Source organism: Macaca thibetana, chromosome 15 (assembly GCF_024542745.1).
Source record: "Macaca thibetana thibetana isolate TM-01 chromosome 15, ASM2454274v1, whole genome shotgun sequence".
NCBI lineage: Eukaryota > Metazoa > Chordata > Mammalia > Primates > Cercopithecidae > Macaca > Macaca thibetana.
The window spans coordinates 107,967,823-107,985,693 of record NC_065592.1 but is presented as its reverse complement, the minus strand read 5'-3'; the positions used below and the strand labels follow the sequence as shown (position 1 = coordinate 107,985,693).

At 45.5% G+C, this 17,871-nt stretch overlaps 1 protein-coding gene across 4 annotated transcripts in view; it reads right to left on the bottom strand.

The window, feature by feature from the left end:
- Positions 1–2,269: 2,269 nt before the first annotated feature.
- Positions 2,270–17,871, bottom strand: part of CTSV (cathepsin V) — a 261,994-nt gene continuing 246,392 nt past the window's right edge. Inside the window, exons 2-9 of one of the 4 annotated variants that reach the window (XM_050761815.1) lie at positions 8,470–8,538; positions 7,392–7,527; positions 6,968–7,090; positions 6,724–6,870; positions 5,996–6,220; positions 5,006–5,171; positions 4,187–4,304; positions 2,270–2,666 (exon numbers count right to left, since the gene is read on the bottom strand). In XM_050761815.1, coding sequence (XP_050617772.1) covers positions 2,567–2,666; positions 4,187–4,304; positions 5,006–5,171; positions 5,996–6,220; positions 6,724–6,870; positions 6,968–7,090; positions 7,392–7,517 — 1,005 coding nt within the window. In that variant the 5' untranslated portion in view covers positions 7,518–7,527; positions 8,470–8,538 and the 3' untranslated portion in view covers positions 2,270–2,566. Of the gene's footprint in view, positions 2,667–4,186; positions 4,305–5,005; positions 5,172–5,995; positions 6,221–6,723; positions 6,871–6,967; positions 7,091–7,391; positions 7,535–8,340; positions 8,539–17,871 lie in introns of those variants that run through there. The other 3 variants (XM_050761814.1, XM_050761816.1, XM_050761817.1) reach the window with 3 other exon arrangements.

Here is a 17,871-nt window from a genome sequence, read left to right as displayed (position 1 = left end):
TGGCTTAGGAACACCTTTAAGCAATCTTTCCCCCTGGGTGGGCCAGGTGTTCCTTGCCCTCATTCCAGTAAACCCACAACCTTCAGTGTGGGCGTCATGGCCATCACAAACATGTCACAGTGCTGCAGAGATTTTGTTTATGGCCAGTTTGGGGGCCAGTTTATGGCCAGATTTAGGGGCCTGTTCCCAGCAAATATTGGTTAAGTCTGTGCTTCAGGCTGATTTTTCAAGTCTACTGGCTTGTTTGAAAAATGCTTTTAGACAACACATCAGATTTGTAACTTTTCACAAGTTTAAAATGTTTCAAAGGTCTTTGAAAATTATAAAATCTTGAACTATCTCTACTTTAGTTTTCTGAGGGGTGCTGTTTTGACAGATTGGGAACTTTTTTATTTGAATAAAAAGCCATCACTCTTCCATTCAATTCAGTGCCTAGATGTTTCCTAAGGGCCTCGGGTCGTTGTGCCAGGAATCTGTGGCGAGTACTGACTTAGCCTGCTGCTGCAAAGACAAAGGAATCCTTTCTCAGAAAAAACTCAAGACTGAATATGGTACACTGGATTTTCCAGAGACGGCTGTGGACAAGGCCTATCGAAAGGTTTTCGGGATACACGGTCCCACATCCCCCCTTCCCTCCCACTGCATTCACAATGGATCACCTCTCAATTAAATTTCACCAGCTCATCCCCTGTATTTTTTTATTTGACTGGAAACATGGGCTTTTTAAACACACATGGGGCTCTCCTTTAGCCTGCAGAATGTGGGTATATCTTCACTACTTTTTCCTGCTCATAAAAATACATGCTTTCCACTAAACAAGTTAAATAATCACCCATAATTCACCCACAGGTTTGGTGTACTTTCTTCCAGTATTTTAAATATGCAAATATATTGTTTTATTTGTATTTACTACCTGTGTAACTATATTCTTAGCCTTTTTCCCCCCTTTTATTTTTAATTCAGGGACTAGGTAGCCAGAGTCTGGCCTAGTGACTTCTGACCTTTCACTTGTGATCTCTTATCCATCTCCGGCCAGAGGCCTCTTTTTGTAGCCCAGCCTGATCTCTTGTGGACCTTGAACAAATATCTCCAGCTACTGCCAAATGCCTGAGATTTGTTAACCACACCATTACATTTATTTTTGCTAACACTAGTTAACAAATAAGCTTTTCTAGAAGAGCTAGGGGGAATATGTCATCAGAGACTTGGAATGAAAACAAAATAGCCTTGGTAACCTACTTGCACCTGAGTCTTCCTCAGACTGCAAAGTGGCCACCAGCAATTCAGAGAGGCTCCAGTAAAAAGCAGCTTCACTTTTTTTTTTTTTTGAGACGGAGTCTCGCTCTGTCGCCCAGGCTGGAGTGCAGTGGCCGGATCTCGGCTCACTGCAAGCTCCGCCTCCTGGGTTTACGCCATTCTCCTGCCTCAGCCTCCCGAGTAGCTGGGACTACAGGCGCCCGCCACCGCGGCCCGGCTAATTTTTTGTATTTTTTTGGTAGAGACGGGGTTTCACCATGTTAGCCAGGATGGTCTCCATCTCCTGACCTCGTGATCCGCCCGTCTCGGGCAGCTTCACTTTTTATCACATAACCTAACCATCTTGAGGTTATGTGTCCAAGGGAGAAGACGTCTCCTTTTCTACTATCTAAAACCTACGAATCTGTGCCTATTCAGTTTTCTAAAAAGTCAACTGCTTTCTTCTTTACTAAAACAATTTAGAGGCCGGGCGCAGTGGCTCACACTTGTAATCCCAACACTTTGGGAGGCTGAGGCGGGTGGATCACGAGGTTAGGAGTTCAAGAACAGCCTGGCCAAGATGGTGAAACCCTGTCTCTACTAAAAATACACGAGGTGTGGTGGCACGTGCCTGCAATCCCAGCTCCTCAGGAGCCTGAGGCAGAGAACTGCTTAAACCGGCGAGGCAGAGGTTGCAGTGAGCTGAGATCATGCCACTGCACTCCAGCCTAGGCGACAGAGTGAGACTTCGTCTCATTAAAAAAAAAAAAAAAAAAAAAAAAAAAAAAAAAATTTAGGTCTGTCCTTCCAAATTGGTTATCAAATTGGGGTAGATTCAGGAGTTGGGTTACACACAGTAACTGGGTAGCTGATAAAAATCTGTATTTTTATAACCAGAAGAGCCAGGAAGTCAGCTTTCTGCTAGCATCTTTCTCCTAATACACCATTGGCACATGAAGCTATTATTTCAGAGCTCAATTATATTTCCTGACTACACAAAAAGTCAATGCATTAAAAAAAGAAAAGGCCCCCCTTTATATACGAATTAAAGTTTATTTTAAACTGTTTTGTACATCTTTTTAAAAAATGAAAATTCAAAAGTCTTAGAATTAAGCAATGAGTCTTTGATATCATAAAGCTGTGTATAACAGTAATTAAAATACTGGTAACATTTTACCCTTGTAAAAACGTCACAGATTTCAAATCTCAACTTGGATCCTCAATGATTCAAGTGGTTTATCTTACACAATAAGCATTTGGTCAGTGTCAAGATAAAACTCCCCCAGACATGCTGTCCTTACGTCGTCCTTCCTCCTCACCATCCATCAGCTCACACAGTGGGGTAGCTGGCCGCTGTGGCGATTCCACAGTGGTTGTCCTTGTCTTTGGCTATTTTTACATAGCCATTCGAGCCCCATTCTGGACCCCAGCTGAAAGAGGAGCAGGTTTTCCATTTTATACGAAGAATCAAGGGAAAATTGGCTCCATTAATAATAATAGCTAATACTTAAACAGTGCTTTCCATGTGTCAGGCACTATTCTAAGCGCTGTTAATATCCATTTATAAATGTCTGGAGGCCGGGTGCGGTGGCTCACGCCTGTAATCCCAGCACTTTGGGAGGCTGAGGAGGGTGGATCACCTGAGGTTTCAGGAGTTCGAGACCAGCTTGATCAACATGGTGAAACCCCGCCTCTACTAAACTTAAAAAAAAAAGTTAACTGGGCATGTAATCCCAGCTACTTGGGAGGCTGAGGCAGGAGAATCATCATTTGAACTCAGGAGACAGAGGTTCCAGTGAGCCAAGATTGTACCACTGCACTTCAGCCTAGGCAAGAAGAGCAAAACTCCATCTCAAAAGAAAAAACAAACAAACAAAATCCCACAAAAATTAGCCAGATGTGGTGGTGCATGCCTGTAGCCCCAGCTACTTGGAAGTCTGAGGCAGGAGAATCACTTGAACCTGGGAGGTGGAGGCTGCAGTGAGCCGATACTGAACCACTATACTCTTGCCTGAGTGACAGAGCAAGACTCCATCTCAAAATAAAATAAAATTGGCTGGGCATGGTGGCTCATGTCTGTAATCCCAGTGCTTTGGGAGGCCGAGGTACGCGGATCACATGAGGTCAGGAGTTTGACAGCAGCCTGGCCTACATGGTGAAACCCTGTCTCTACTAAAAAATACAAAAAAAGTTAGCTGGGTATGGTAGCACACCCTTGCTACTTGCGAGGCTGAGGCAGGAGAATCACTTGAACCCAGGAGGTGGAGGCTGCAGTGAGCTGAGATTGCGCCACTGCACTCCAGCCTGGGTGACAGAGTGAGACTCTGTCTCAAAAAATAAATGAATGAATGAATGTATTGATTCTTGTGGGTCCTTAACTTTTTAAGAACACTGAGGCAGAACTGGAATTCCACTGCAGCAGTGTGTCTCCACATGCTACCTTGTATCACATCTCAGTTAAAGAATGCTAACTGTGAGAAAATGGATTCTGACAACCTTCAAAGCCTGAGAGCTAGGGAGTGAAATTTGATGACAAGGCATCCAATGACAACAGAAGGACGCACACAGACCACTGGACTCCCAGATGATGTTTTAGACTCAACAAAGAACCAGCAAAGGCAGATGTTTCTGCTTACTATTCCTTGTTGAAAAATTAGAGACAGAAAAAAGCAATCAGCTCTCAAACCTACAGGTCCACAATCCTTCGTCTGAAACCCTTGGGGCCTAATGTGTTTCGGAATGTAAAAATTTTCAAAACTTAGTAATAAAATATGACAAATACATAGCAGTAACTCCAAAAAGCTTGGTACGGAATCCTCTAATCAAACCTTAGTATTTCTGGTTCACTCTAAGTAGAAGACTTCTGGAATTTCAAAATTGAGCTTTTGTGAACTTGTATCCAGATACTGATTTGAAACAAAAATTTCCTTCTCAATTTTGAGTTTTATACCTGTTTTTGACGAGCCAATACTTGTTGTTATCTGAATTCGCTCCTTCAAAGCCGTAGCCAACCACCAGAACACCATGATCCAGGTTTTTGCTGCTGCAGTCTGGTTCAAAATAAATGCCTGGGAGAGTCAAATCAATGCTGGGGTGAGAAGCTCCAAGTGACATGTGACAGTAACCCACCCAACCACCCTCCATAAGGGAGGCATCTCTAAATTCAGTGAAATGTCATAAACAAATGCCAAATAAGGACCCAAACAATACTGGCCAGAAAACAGTAATGGCTGATAAAGGAAAAAAGTCAACCTCAACTCACTAGAAATCAACTAACTTCAACCAAAGTTCAAGATATTTTCTACCTAAAAAAAAGAAAATCCAAAAGATAAAACCTATTGTTTACAGCTAAGGTAATTTAGATACTTATCTCTAAGCCCAAATACCAATTAGCATAATCCCTTTCTACTCCTAGGATGTCAGTCTAAAACACCACCAAAATAAATAAACAGAAACTTGAAAGGAGTTCTGGGTTCTTTACAGTTTTTTACTAATTACAGTAGTAAAAAGCTTTGAGAAAAAAAGACCCAATAACCGGAAAACAGTTTGGAAAATTAGGTTGTCTCTATACAATTACATAGCCATTTAAAAACATTTATGAGAAGTTTAACATAACTAAGCATTTTCTCATGGCAAATGCAAATATCACCATGTTAAATGCACACTCTCAAAATACTACATTCCTGCAAAGCAGGACTTCATATCAAAGAATCAATCATGGTGATGTTTCCCAAGCCTGCCTAACTTTCTGTAATAAAATGACACTTACCTGATTTGTAGAACTGGAAGGATGAATGGCCTGCATCCATAGCAACAGAGATGGGCCCCACAGTTGCCACTGCTTTCATCAGGGCCTTCTCCTTTCCAGCTGGGACCACCTCGAAGCCGGTGTCATTAGCAACAGAATTCTCAGATCTGTACTTACAGATTCCATCCTTTTAAAGTTAAAGGGGGAGAGACTCGATCACTACCATCTACCACCTGGGGAACATTAGTTCTAGAACCAAAACACTCAGCAATTTGCAACCTACGATGTCCAAATTAACACCCTTATAAATCGTCCCATGAAATAAAATGTTATTCGTTGATTTAAAAATGAAAAATTAGTCGATATTTCTTCAATGAGAACCCCTATGTCAATCTGTCCATAAAAAATTTTCACAATGGATCAAGTTCTATTATATGTAGAATGGTTTGCTTATTCTCCATGTTATGCAGAAGCAAGAACAGCTATGTGTTAACCATCTAATGTTACTTACATGTTAACCATTAGCTGTTGACCATCTAATCGGAGAACTGTGCAAAGGCTAGTAATTTTTTTTTTTTGAGACGGAGTCTCGCTCTGCCGCCGAGGCTGGAGTGCAGTGGTGCGATCTTGGCTCACTGCAAGCTCCACCTCCCGGGTTCACGCCATTCTCCTGCTTTAGTCCCCTGAGTAGCTGGGACTACAGGCGCCCGCCACCAGGCCCAGCTAATTTTTTTTTGTATTTTTAGTAGAGATGGGATTTCACCATGTTAGCCAGAGTTGTCTCAATCTCCTGACCTCGTGATTCGCCCATCTCGGCCTCCCAAAGTGCTGGGATTACAGACGTGATTCACCATACCTGGCCAAAGGCTAATAATTTATAATGACAATACTCACAGTTTACAGATGTAGATTCTACCATATAAAATGTGAATTCTGAAAAAAGTATCTGTTATCTCTGAAAGGGTTTCACCTTCCAAAAGCAGAGCACGAATGACAAGGAGCTCCATTTACCATTGCTACATATGGATAGGATTCCTCAGAGTCCAGGCCTCCGTTCTCCTTCACATACCGGAAGGCGCTATTCATGAAGCCACCATTGCAGCCCTGATTGCCTTGAGGACGCGAACAGTCCACCAGATTCTGCTCGCTCAGTGAGACAAGTTTCCCAGTTTTCCGGAACATCTGTCCTTCAAGAGCACCAGTCGCACTAAAAGCCCAACAAGAACCACACTGTTTCTAAAAAGGGGAAAAAAAAGCTGTCAATTTACAAGACCAATATAAATACAGTAGCCCATATATTTGAATTATCTGAATATTCTTTTAAAAAAACAAAAACCAAAAAACCCATCACCACCCTTTGGGAGGCCGAGGCGGGCAGATCACTTGAGGAGAGCAGTTTGAGACCAGCCTGGCCAACACGGTGAAACCCTGTCTCTACCAAAAATACACAAAAATTAGCTGGGCATGGTGGTGAGCACTTGTAATCCCAGCTACTCAGGAGGCAGAGGCAGAATTGCTTGAACCCAGGAGGCAGAGGTTGCAGTGAGCCGAGATCATGCCATTGCAATCCAGCCTGGGCAACAAGAGCAAAACTCTGTCTCAAAAAAAAAACACACCAAAAACGAAAATACAAAAAAACCTATCATCATATGTTGTGCCACCATCTACCACAGCAATGACACCAATTCCTTCTTGGCTTTCCAGTGGAGACGGGAGGTCTGAATCTGACGCTGTCTCACCTGATTCTTCACTGGCGTCACGTAGCCTTTCTTTCTCCAATCCACAGATTTGGGAAGATCAAGAAACAGAGGCTCACGGAACAGTTTCCCCTTCCTGAGTTTCTGGTTTCGAAAGCAACCCATCACCTGCCTGAATTCTTCATTGGTCTTCAAGGAGAAGTAAATAAAATGTTAAAAGCAAGACTATTTTGGTGAAGAACTGAGGAGAAGCAGCACAGAGTTCAGCAATCCTCGCCACACTCACCATGTCACCAAAAGCATTCATGGCCATTGTGAAGCCATGTTTCCCTTGGCTGTATTCCCCATTGTGCAGTTCAATCATTTTCATATTCTTTTCCCACACTGCTCTCCTCCATCCTTCTTCACTCTAGAGGCAAACATACAGCTGATGGACTTCATGTCTACTTACCCAACCCATGTTCACCCAAGCCGATTTGCGGGCAGAAATGAAGAGAAACCATGGCCAGGGATGGCTTGATACATCTCTGGGAGCTGTTCTCCAAGCCGAGACACAATGGAGATATATGCCCATACTGCATCTATAATGGGTGCTGTTAGGTTACTGCCTGGTAAGGTCTGGCCTCTAGAAGCTACTCTCTGGCTATCAACTCCCAACAGCAAGGACCATCTCTACAGAGTCCCTCTGGAGAGTTTCAGATGTTACCAACCGCGCCATATAATCGTCTATGTGTTGCCTTCCACTGGTACCACTTCGTATCCAAATTTTGGTCAAATTTTGGAACAGCGGAGGCTATTCCCAAGCAAAACGCAGCCAGGACGAGCGAAAGATTCATGTTTCAAAACCTAAAACGGGAAAAGAAATGAGTATCTGATTAGACCAATCCTAAAAAGCCATCTTACAGCCCCCGTGGAATAAAAATATTTCAATTATTCTCCCTGGCATTTCCCCAAGGACTGCGGAACACGCTGAAACAGGCCTACTGGAGGTATTCGATGGGCCCATCAAGATGAAAAGCAGCCTGCGGAGTTGGAGGTGTTGAAACAGCATATGCGATAATTCAGGGTATGAGAAGGGTGTGAAGATACCTGACGGGTGAGAAGCTTAAGGCGAAAACTAGGAAACAGCTGGTCCAGCTTTTGCACCAATTGTACTGAGGTCATCCAGGCAAAACGTCACTAATGAAGACATACCATCCCAAGTAGGTGCAAGCGGATCCCCAAGGAACACCACCTCACACCTTCGTGGCTGATACACAGCAGGAATGAGCTATGTCTTCCAACCTCTCCTTTTGGAATAAAACCTTTCTGGAATCCCTTTCCAGGAGACACTGGGAAGGAGAGCACCCACTACTCCCGCCGTCCCACACCTGGGTCTCTGCTTCTCGCTCCCCTAAACCCGGGCAGGGTCAGGCAGCTCCCGGGGCTCCGGGGGGCCAGGGCCGCGCCGCCTGCTCTCGCCCTCCGCACGCGCCCGCCGCGCCCCGAGAATGTTTGCGGCGGCGCACGGAGCGGGGGCTCCGCGGCCGGGATGCCGGGGTGAAGCTGCCCGGTCCGGCTCGGCTTCAGCCCGCAGGATGACTGACCTGCACCGCCTGGGCCCTCCCAGTGGTCCCGGCGCCTCCCGGGGGTCCCCAACCGCCCTCCCCCGTTCCCCACCTCGAGGCTGGCAGAGCGCTGGGCAGAAGCTCTCACTCTCAGGGGTCGCGCCCGCCTCCTCTCAGTGTCCCTGGGTTCCCTCCTCCAGTCCCCCTTCGCCCTGCCCCTCGGTCTGGCGGGGGCGCTCACCAGCAGCCGTCGCCGCTGCGCAGGCGCCCTCAGCTAACAAGCCTCCGGCGAACAACCCTCCGCGGTTCTGGCGCGGGGTCGCCCGACTCGGGATTTAAGTTTCCAGGCGGCCTTCCCCGCCCCCACCGCCTGCCCGCGCTGCGATTGGCTGCGCCGGCCACTGGGCGGGGCCCCGGGCGCTCGGAGCCCGCACGTGACGCAGCCCGGTCCCCACCTGTCTCAGGTCTGGGCGCGCCTACCTCGGTGAACCTGCGCTGCGGGGAGCGGAGCCGGGCGCCCGGGGGCTGCGCGGAGGAGCGGGAGGCGCCTCCCTGAAGGGCTCAGGTCTACCGAGTATCCCGACTTACTGCGCTGAGCAGCTTGAGAGTGGTGGAAATTGCTCTTACTTACCTACTGTCTGCTTGTGGGTTACAACGTCTCTTCCTCAGTATTCAAAGTGTGCTTCTTTTGAGATTTAATAACTTTGCTTTAAAAATATTTAATATCCGCCGGGCGCGGTGGCTCACGCCTGTAATCCCAGCACTTTGGGAGGCCGAGGCGGGCGGATCACGAGGTCATGAGATCGAGACCATCCTTGCCAACATGGTGAAACCCCGTCTCTATTAAAAAGGCAAACATTAGCTGGGCGTAGTGGCACGCGCCTGCAGTCCCAGCTATTCAGGAGGCTGAGGCAGGAGAATTGCTTGAACTCGGGAGGCGGAGGTTGCAGTGAACTGAGATCGTGCCACTGCACTCCAGCCTAGCCACAGAGTGAAACTCTGTCTCAAAAAGTAAAAAAATAAAATAAAATAAAATATTTAATATCAGGGTTGAGGTGATGCAGTTTGAGGAACTGCTCTTTATGGAGAAATATATGTAGCTAAAGATTTAAGGAAATCATTAATAATTCAGAAACGTTTCTAATTCTTTCTAAAGTTATATAAAACATCCATTATAAAAAATATGTTTTAGAAAATAAACGTCCCTTGTCCCCTCTCCATAACCCTTTCCTAGGCATATCTTTTTTTTTTTTTTACAAAAATGAAGTTATAATGCATATTGATTAATAAACTCTTAAAGATTAAATTGAATAATATGCACAGTTTTTACTTGTTAATTTGAAAATTTGTTAAATCAAGTTTAGCCTAAAGCTGCCTCCCTATATTATTTACATTTGGCTTGAAGGTTTCTCTGTATATAGCGAATTGTCACCTAAATGGAGGTGTAAACAGACTGTAGCCTGCTCTTGTGCCCATCCCCGAAGTTCTGTGAATCAAAGAGGTTCAATTGTTCAAACCATGTTCAAATAAGGCAAACATGAAGCTGTAACCAGTCCTGCAGTTTCTATGCCTCACTTGCCCTTTTCTGTCTATAAATCTTCCCCCATGTGGCTGCACTGGAGTCTCTCTCAGCCTAGTCTGGCACCAGAGGCTGCCAGATTCACGAATCGTTCTTTGCTCAATTAAATTCTCTTAAATTTAATTTGGCTATGGATTTTCTTTTAGCAAATTAAAAACAAGCCGACAACTTCTCAGAAGCACCATCAGGCAAATACATGCTTTTAAAAATCAATTTATTAATAATTATATGTCCTTCCTTTAAAGAAATAGCAGCTTTTCCCTCTCAAACACAACTAGGGGCCAAAGCTCTCAGGTGGTTATATAAAAAATACAAAAGTATATTGTATTGCAGGCCAAGGTAGGTGGATCTCCTGAGCCCAGGAGTTTGAGACCAGCCTGGGCAACATGGCGAAATCACACCTCTACCAAAAATACAAAACAAACCAACAAAAATTAGCCAGGCATGGTGACGCAGAGCATGCGCCACTGCACTCCAGCCTGGGATACCTTCTCAAAACAAAAACAAAAACAAAAACAAAACAAAAGCGTGTTGTACTATAAATAGCTGGAGTTTTTTTTTCTTTTTAAAAAATTAATCATTGTGTTGAACACAATCACCATTCACATGTGGAAATAAATGAAGACCACCACATAAGAACACACAGAGGCCATATATTCAGAACTTGCTATGACAAGGGAGATAATTCAAAGACAAGGGAGAAGAAAAGCTTTAGGGGAAAAAGGGGGCAACTTCAGATATGTCCTCTTTGCAGAGTGTCATCATGGAGAAGCTGGAGGAGGGATAACTAGAGATGGAGCATCTTATGTGATTTGTTTGTGGAGCGTGTTTGGGTTTTCTGGTTTGTCCTGGGTTGGAAGCAGAGGCAAAAATGAGGAAGTTGTCAGTCACTGAGTAAGTCCTGACTGTTCTGAGTTGGTCTCTGCAGATATTATGCTTCATTTCTTCCGTGGGTCAGAGTTCTATTGCCATATACTGTGGCCATTGTCTATTTGTTTACTCAGTCTATCACAAGAAAGCTAAGTTATTCTAACACGTGGGTTTTACAGTTGCCCTTGGGCCACAGCTCCCTAAGATTGTAGGGTGGAGAAACCTGCCAGGCCATGAAGATCTACGCCTTAAGCAGTAGCCTGACAGCAGACGAGTGGCAGGTGCTGCCCTGAAGAATGGCATCCGCTTGGTTTTTTGGAATGTGAGACAAATGTAGTGGAGAAAACATAGACACTTTTCAAACCAAGTGTGCTCAAAATCTAAAATTATACCAGAAATATTTAAAAGCAGAAGAAATATGGGAGAAAGCCAATAAGCAAGAGGGTGAAGACGTTATTGCTTCAACTTAGGACACCTCTTTGTATCTATTCATATCTGTAAAAAAATGCATTACAGAAATGTGGTATTACTAGCCAGGACAGATATATTTAAATATTTCTTTCTTTCCTTACTCGTCTCTTCCTATTTCTTTGCAAAATAATTTTGATGAGTGATAAATTTTAAAATGGTCACATTTTAGTGAAGCAACCAAGCCTTGGCTATGCCTTTACTAAAATGGAGTTGGCAGAACTTCCTGATTCCTATTTAAAACGCAGTGCCTGTGAAAGTCTATTCTCACGTGCAACTGTGTGGCTTTCTTTTACTCACTATTAAAAGAGGATATAGGCCAGGCATGGTGGCTCACGTCTGTAATCTCAGCACTTTGGGAGGCAGAAGCGGGTGGATTACTTGAGGTCAGGAGTTCGAGACCAGCCTGGCCAACATAGTGAAACCCCATCCCTACTAAAAATACAAAAAACAATTAGCCGGGTGTGGTGGTGCATGCCTGTAGTCCCAGCTACTTGGGAGGCTGAGGCAGGAGAATCACTTGAACCCGGGAGGCGGAGGTTGCAGTGAGCCGAGATTGTGCCATTGCACCCTAGCCTGGGCAACAGAGTGGGACTCTGTCGTAAAAATAAAAAAATAAATAAGGATATAATTCTTTACCCAGTCTTTGGAAGTTTTAAACCATAGGGGAACTGGTGAACTTAGTGTGGTGGCATTCAAGACCCTGACATCACTTAACACCTCTCCCCAATATAACCCCCTCTGATTTGTTTAAATTCACTGAGCCAAGAATTACTCGTAAGAAGCATTATCCAGCAAACTGCCCACTTGCAAAATGGTTTATCACCATTGATAATCATACAGCAAACAGCCTGTTTATGATTTGAGGTTCATATGAAACCACTTATGAAGTAACTACTTTTCTGGGTTACTGTAACTGTGCTTTTCCTGTAGAGTTCAACTATCAGCCAATTCATTGAGCACGTAGTAAATCAGTCAATGAGAATTCAGCTCTTACTCGGTACCAGTTCTCTTCTTCTGGTGTAGCATGAGCATTCGCTTCCACATTCTTAGCTTTCCTAACAGCTTTCTGAGGTTCAGCCTTTCCATATTTAAATATGTGGTTCACTATAGTAATTTCAGTTCTACAGCAAATCGAACAGGACAGATATATTTAAATGGAACTATGGTGAAGCATTTTTGTATAGTAGGTAACAAGGAAACCAATTCACAAGAGAAATGGTGGAATTTCTCTCCTCCTCTAAAAGAGTAATCCACAAACTCTCAGCCAAATCTAAAAAATTCTTCAAACCTCAAACAGTCTTTTCAAGAAACAAGGTGTATTCATTTCCTGTGTCTGCTGTAACAAATCCCCACAAACTTGGTGGCTTGAAACAGGAGTCCTTTATTCAGTCACAGTTATGGAGGCCAGAAGTCCTAAATCAGTGTCACTGGGCTAAAGACCAGGTGTGATAGGGCTCCCTCCCTTCATTCCTCCTGAGGTTCTAGGGGAGAATCTGTGCCTTGCCTCTCCCAGCACTGGTGGTTGCTCGCATTCCTTGACTTGTGGCTGCATCACTCCAACCTCTGTGACTACGTTGCCATCTCTTCTGTCTGTATTCAATCTCCCTCCCGTTTCTTCTGTCTGTGTCTAATCTCCCTCCCTCTTATAAAGACACCTGTGATTGCATTTAGGGCTCACCCAGGTAACCCAGGATAACCGTTCCATTTCAGAACTCTTCACAGATTCACATTTACAAAGTCTTTGCTGTATAAGATAATAGCTTCAGGGGCCAGGAATTAAGACCTGTTGTTAGTAGGGGCTATAAACATCCTGCTACACATGGCATAAATAAAAATCAGTTTCTTGACAATGCTGATGAAAACTTTGTGTTTATTATAACTCGAGGCTGGCCGGGCGCGGTGGCTTGCCTGTAATCCCAACACTTTGGGAGGCTGAGGCGAGCGGATTACTTGAGGTCAGGAGTTTGAGACCAGCCTGGCCAACATGGTGAAAAACCATCTCTACTCAAAACACAAAAATTAGCCAGGCGTGGTGGCGAGTGCCTGTAATCCCAGCTACTCGGGAGGCTGAGGCAGGAGAATTGCTTGAACCCTGGAGGCAGAGTTTGCAATGAGCCGAGATCACGCCACTGCACTCCAGCCTGGACAACAGAGTGAGACTCTGTCTCAAAATTTTTTTTAAAAATTTAAAAATTAAAAAAAAAAAAAAAAAAACTCAAGGCTGGCTTGACTAGACAGTTGGGCCCTACGCTCCCTGGGAACTTCCCACACTGTGACTTCTTTGCTCCATCTCAGCCTCAGATCCCTGCCTCACGTACCTGAATACTGGCAACATTTCCCGCCTTGCATTTCCCTTGCAAAGCTTGACACAGCCTTTTAAGTTTCAAGACCCTGGCCAGGTGTAGTGAGTGGCTCATGTCTGTAATCCTAGCACTATGGAAGGCGGAGGTGGGAGGATTGCCTGAGGTCAGGAGTTCGAGACCAGCCTGAGGAACACAGGGAGAACTTGTCTCTACAAAAAATAAATAAAAATAGCCAAGCATGGCGGTGCATGCCTGTAGTCCTACCAACTCAGGAGGCTGAAGTGAGAGGCTGGCTTGAGCCCAGGAGGTTGAGGGTGCAGTGAGCTATGATTGTACCACTGTACTCCAGCCTGGGCAATAGAGGGAGACCCTGTCTCAAAAAACAAAAAAGTTTCTTCAAGATCCCCATACAGCAGCGTTTACCACCCCTCCTTACTCTTTCCACAGCCAGCTGTCCCATGGTCTCTGTGTAAAAAAGCATTGCTGACCCACCCTTTTCCTGAGATACTTCTGGTTTCGGCTTTGAGCATCTCCTTGTTGCAATATCTTGCATTAATAAAGCCTTTCCTTACTGATGTAGGAACTTGCATTTTTTCCGCTTGACACCCTGCGTCACTTTAGTGAGTGGTGAAGACGGAGAAGGCTCTGTGCTGTAAGAGGCTCGGCCTGCAGATGCACCTGTCCTGGGGTTGCTCCAGAGGAAGAGTGTCTCTGTCTGTGACTTCCTGGGTTTCCAATAGCTAAGGAACTCTGAGGCGTGGGCACTGTTCTGAGTATTTCACACGTGCTCCTGAGGTCATCTTCCTAACAATCCTATGATGCTGCTTCTCAAACTCCAGCTTTATCAGAATCACCTGGAGGCTCCTGAAAGCTCAGGTTGCTGAATATAACCCCAGTTTCTGATTCAGTAGGTCTGGGACAGGGTTCCAGAATTTGCTTTCTAAAGACTTCCCAAGGTGGGCCGGGCGCAGTGACTCATGCCTGTAATCCCGGCACTTTGGGAGCCTGAGGCGGGCGGATCACGAAGTCAGGAGCTCCAGACCAGCCTGGCCAACATGGCAAAACCCTGTCTCTACTAAAAACACAAAAATTAGCTGGTGTGGTGGTGCACGCCTGTAATCCCAGCTGCTCAGGAGGCTGAGGCAGGAGAATTGTTTGAACCCGGGAGGCAGAGGTTGCAGTGAGCCGAGATCACGCCGCTGCACTCGAGCCTGGGTGACAGAGCAAGACTCCGTCCCCTGCCCTACCCCAAACAACAACAACAATAACAACCCACACAAAAAACAAACAAAAAAACAAAACTTCACAAGGGATACAGGGGAACCCACTTTGAAAACCACTGCCCTAGGAGATGGGGGCTCCTCTACGCCCCATTTTACAGATGAGGGTGGTCAGGGCAGTGGGAGGTACAGAATCAAGGGTGCGGACAGGCTCTTTTCTAAAGTGAATAAATAACTTAAATGCACGTTAGGCCAGCAGGGCTTAGGAAAGGAAGCTGAGCTTTTGGGCTCTTGCCTGGTCCCTCTCCCAGTGCCCATCACTTGCTTGGCAAACTGCACTCTGGGAGCCAGAGGGTACTAGGAGAACTGGAATGTGAGCACCAAGGCCATGCAGATAAAGCCCCGAGGCTCCCCAGGGCAGTCTCTCCACTTCAGTGTGAATGAGGCTCAGCTGGATTCACCCTGAAAGGAATAAAAGGCAGGTGAGTCACGCAGCAGGCAGGTTGCCCGGGCAGGGCTGGGCCTCCACACCTTCCTACCCCACCAGCTTCCAGGAGGGCATTTTGCCTGGTGCTTCGTGGGTGCTTTTGTGCTTGATCATTTCTAGGAGACAAAGGCTCTGGCTCTTACCTGTGCTAATTAAATGTCAGATTTTATGCCTGGCTCCGGTGATAATATGTCAGTGACTCATGGTTCTGAGAAGCCCAGGTATTATAAAAAGTGAGGCCTATTCATTCACCAATTTTAAAAACAAACACATAAAATATTCTTTTAAAAGATTTTGAGGGAGGCTGAGGCAGGAGAATGGCGTAAACCCGGGAGGCGGAGCTTGCAGTGAGCTGAGATACGGCCACTGCACTCCAGCCTGGGCAACAAAGCGAGACTCCGTCTCAAAAAAAAAAAAAAAAAAAAAAAAAAAAAAAAAAAAGATTTTGAGACCACAGAAAGGAAATAGAACCAGATAATCAACCCTCCCTGGTTATCTGTATGATCCCCTTAAAAACCAAAACAGGGAAATCCTCTCCATATAAGCTCGAAAGTTTTTCTGAGCTATAAACTCTGCCCTGGTGGTTTTACTTGTTTTTTTATGTTCCTTGTTTTCTCCTTCCCACCTCCCCACACCAGAGGCTGCTCCCCGCTTGTTTTGGTTTTCTTGTCCTCAAATCAGACCCACAGCTATGGTCCCAAGCACTTCTAAACTTCATTCTCAAATCCAGAGGATCCACTGAGGACCCAGATTCTCCTTAGGAGAACTAGCCCACCCTCTGCAAAAGGAATCTGATCGTTTTTTGATCATTGCTAAGATATAAAGAGGAAACAATATGTAACAGTTCATATAAAACTCACAGTTCTGATCCGAGGAGGAGCAATTGCTTTATTGATTGATTGATTGAGATGGAGTCTGACTCTGTCGCCCAGGGTGGAGTGCAGTGGCGCGATCTCGGTTCACTGCAACCTCTGCCTCCTGGGTTCAAGCGATTCTCCTGCCTCAGCCTCCAGAGAAGCTGGGATTACAGGTGCCTGGCACCACACCTGGCTAATTTTTTTGTATTTTTAGTGAAGACGGGGTTTCACCGTGTTGGTCAAGCTGGTCTCGAATTCCTGACTTCAGGTGATTCGCCCACCTTGGCCTCCCAAAGTGCTGGGATTACAGGTGTGAGCCACTGTGCCAGGCCTCAATTGCTTCTTTTAAATGCATTTTCTGTTCATAAGATCCTCTGTCCAGTCGCTTACCTCCCACTCTAGGAGGAGGAGTCAGGCGCTGGCAGAAGGCACAGATCTCCCATGTTTGCAGTCACACTCCACAGTGATTTGGCAAGGCTTGGAGTCGGATGGTTCTGCCTGTATTCCCTCGGCCAGCACCTCCGGTTTGCTATCAATGGAGCAAGGACCATACAAGCTGACCTTTCCCAGGCTAATTAGCTTCTACACTGGGGATATGGCCTGAGTGTCCTCTCAATCCACCCACACCTCTGCACAGCACCCTTCTCCTCATGCACACTTCCCCAGCTTCTAAATTTCCATGTGCTCTGTATAGAAAGTTGCTGATATGCAACATTTATGAGTTAGCCTCCAGTGATGGTTGCATGGCTCTGAGGAAACTAAGAGAAATTTGACCAAGAAAAATTAGAGAGTGGTAAAAAAGAGTTTTTCTCCAAGTTCAAAGGGAGAAATGGAACAAAATGATAACTTGAATGATATAAGGAAAGTGTTTTAGTTATACCAGGAGGGCAAGCAAAACTAAGTTGCATATTCTTTCTCCTTAACCAAGTGAATTGAAGACAAAGACTTTGTTTTATAGAACTGGGGACCCCAATGTATGATAGATGGCCAGTAAATAGCATCGCAGAATGGCAATTTTTAGGCTAAGAGACGAGTTGTTGCTAATTTGGCTACAACTTTACGGAACCTGGCACTTGGCCTAGAGCTCAGTGGGTCTCAGGTGGACTTGGGGAACTTCTTCTGCCCCCACAACACACAAATCCTAGACTCTCCTTGCTGTCCTTTAGATGCTTAGAAATGCCTCAGGGAGCTTAGAAGTCTCTGTTTCTTTTTCTTTTTTGGACGGAGTTTCTCTCTTGTTGCCCAGGCTGGAGTGCAATGACATGATCTTGGCTCACTGCAACCTCTGCCTCCCATGTTCAAGCGATTCTCCTCCTGCCTCAGCCTCCCAAGTAGCTGGGATTACAGGTGCCCTCACCATACCCAGCTTATTTTTGTATTTTTAGCAGAGGTGGGGTTTCACCATGTGGTCCAGGCTGGTCTTGAACTCCTGACCTCAGGTGATCTGCCTGCCTTGGCCTCCCAAATTGCTGGGATTACAAGTGTGAGCCATGCATCAGGCCAATGTCTTCTGTTTCTTAGAGAGTCCCCACAACCAGGAGTCAGCCAGTATCTTCTGCAAGTGTCCTGTACGGCCTCACACCCCATCCTCAGGAATGCTAGAACTCTGCCAGAGTCCACAAGGCCAATGCAAGAGGCCCGTAGAGGTGACTTCTCAGGATGACCAGCCAGGTGGCCCCCACTCCTGCCTGATCCCAGCAGTTTTCACCCAGGGAGGTGGGAGTCTCTTCTGCTGCTCCTACCCCAGAGAGCCCTGGACGGATATTGAGAAGAAAACAGTTTGGGATGCTGAAGTTAATGGTACAAATGAGCACAGAGGCTACTTAAGGAAAGACACTTCTTAACCTAGTGTCTGA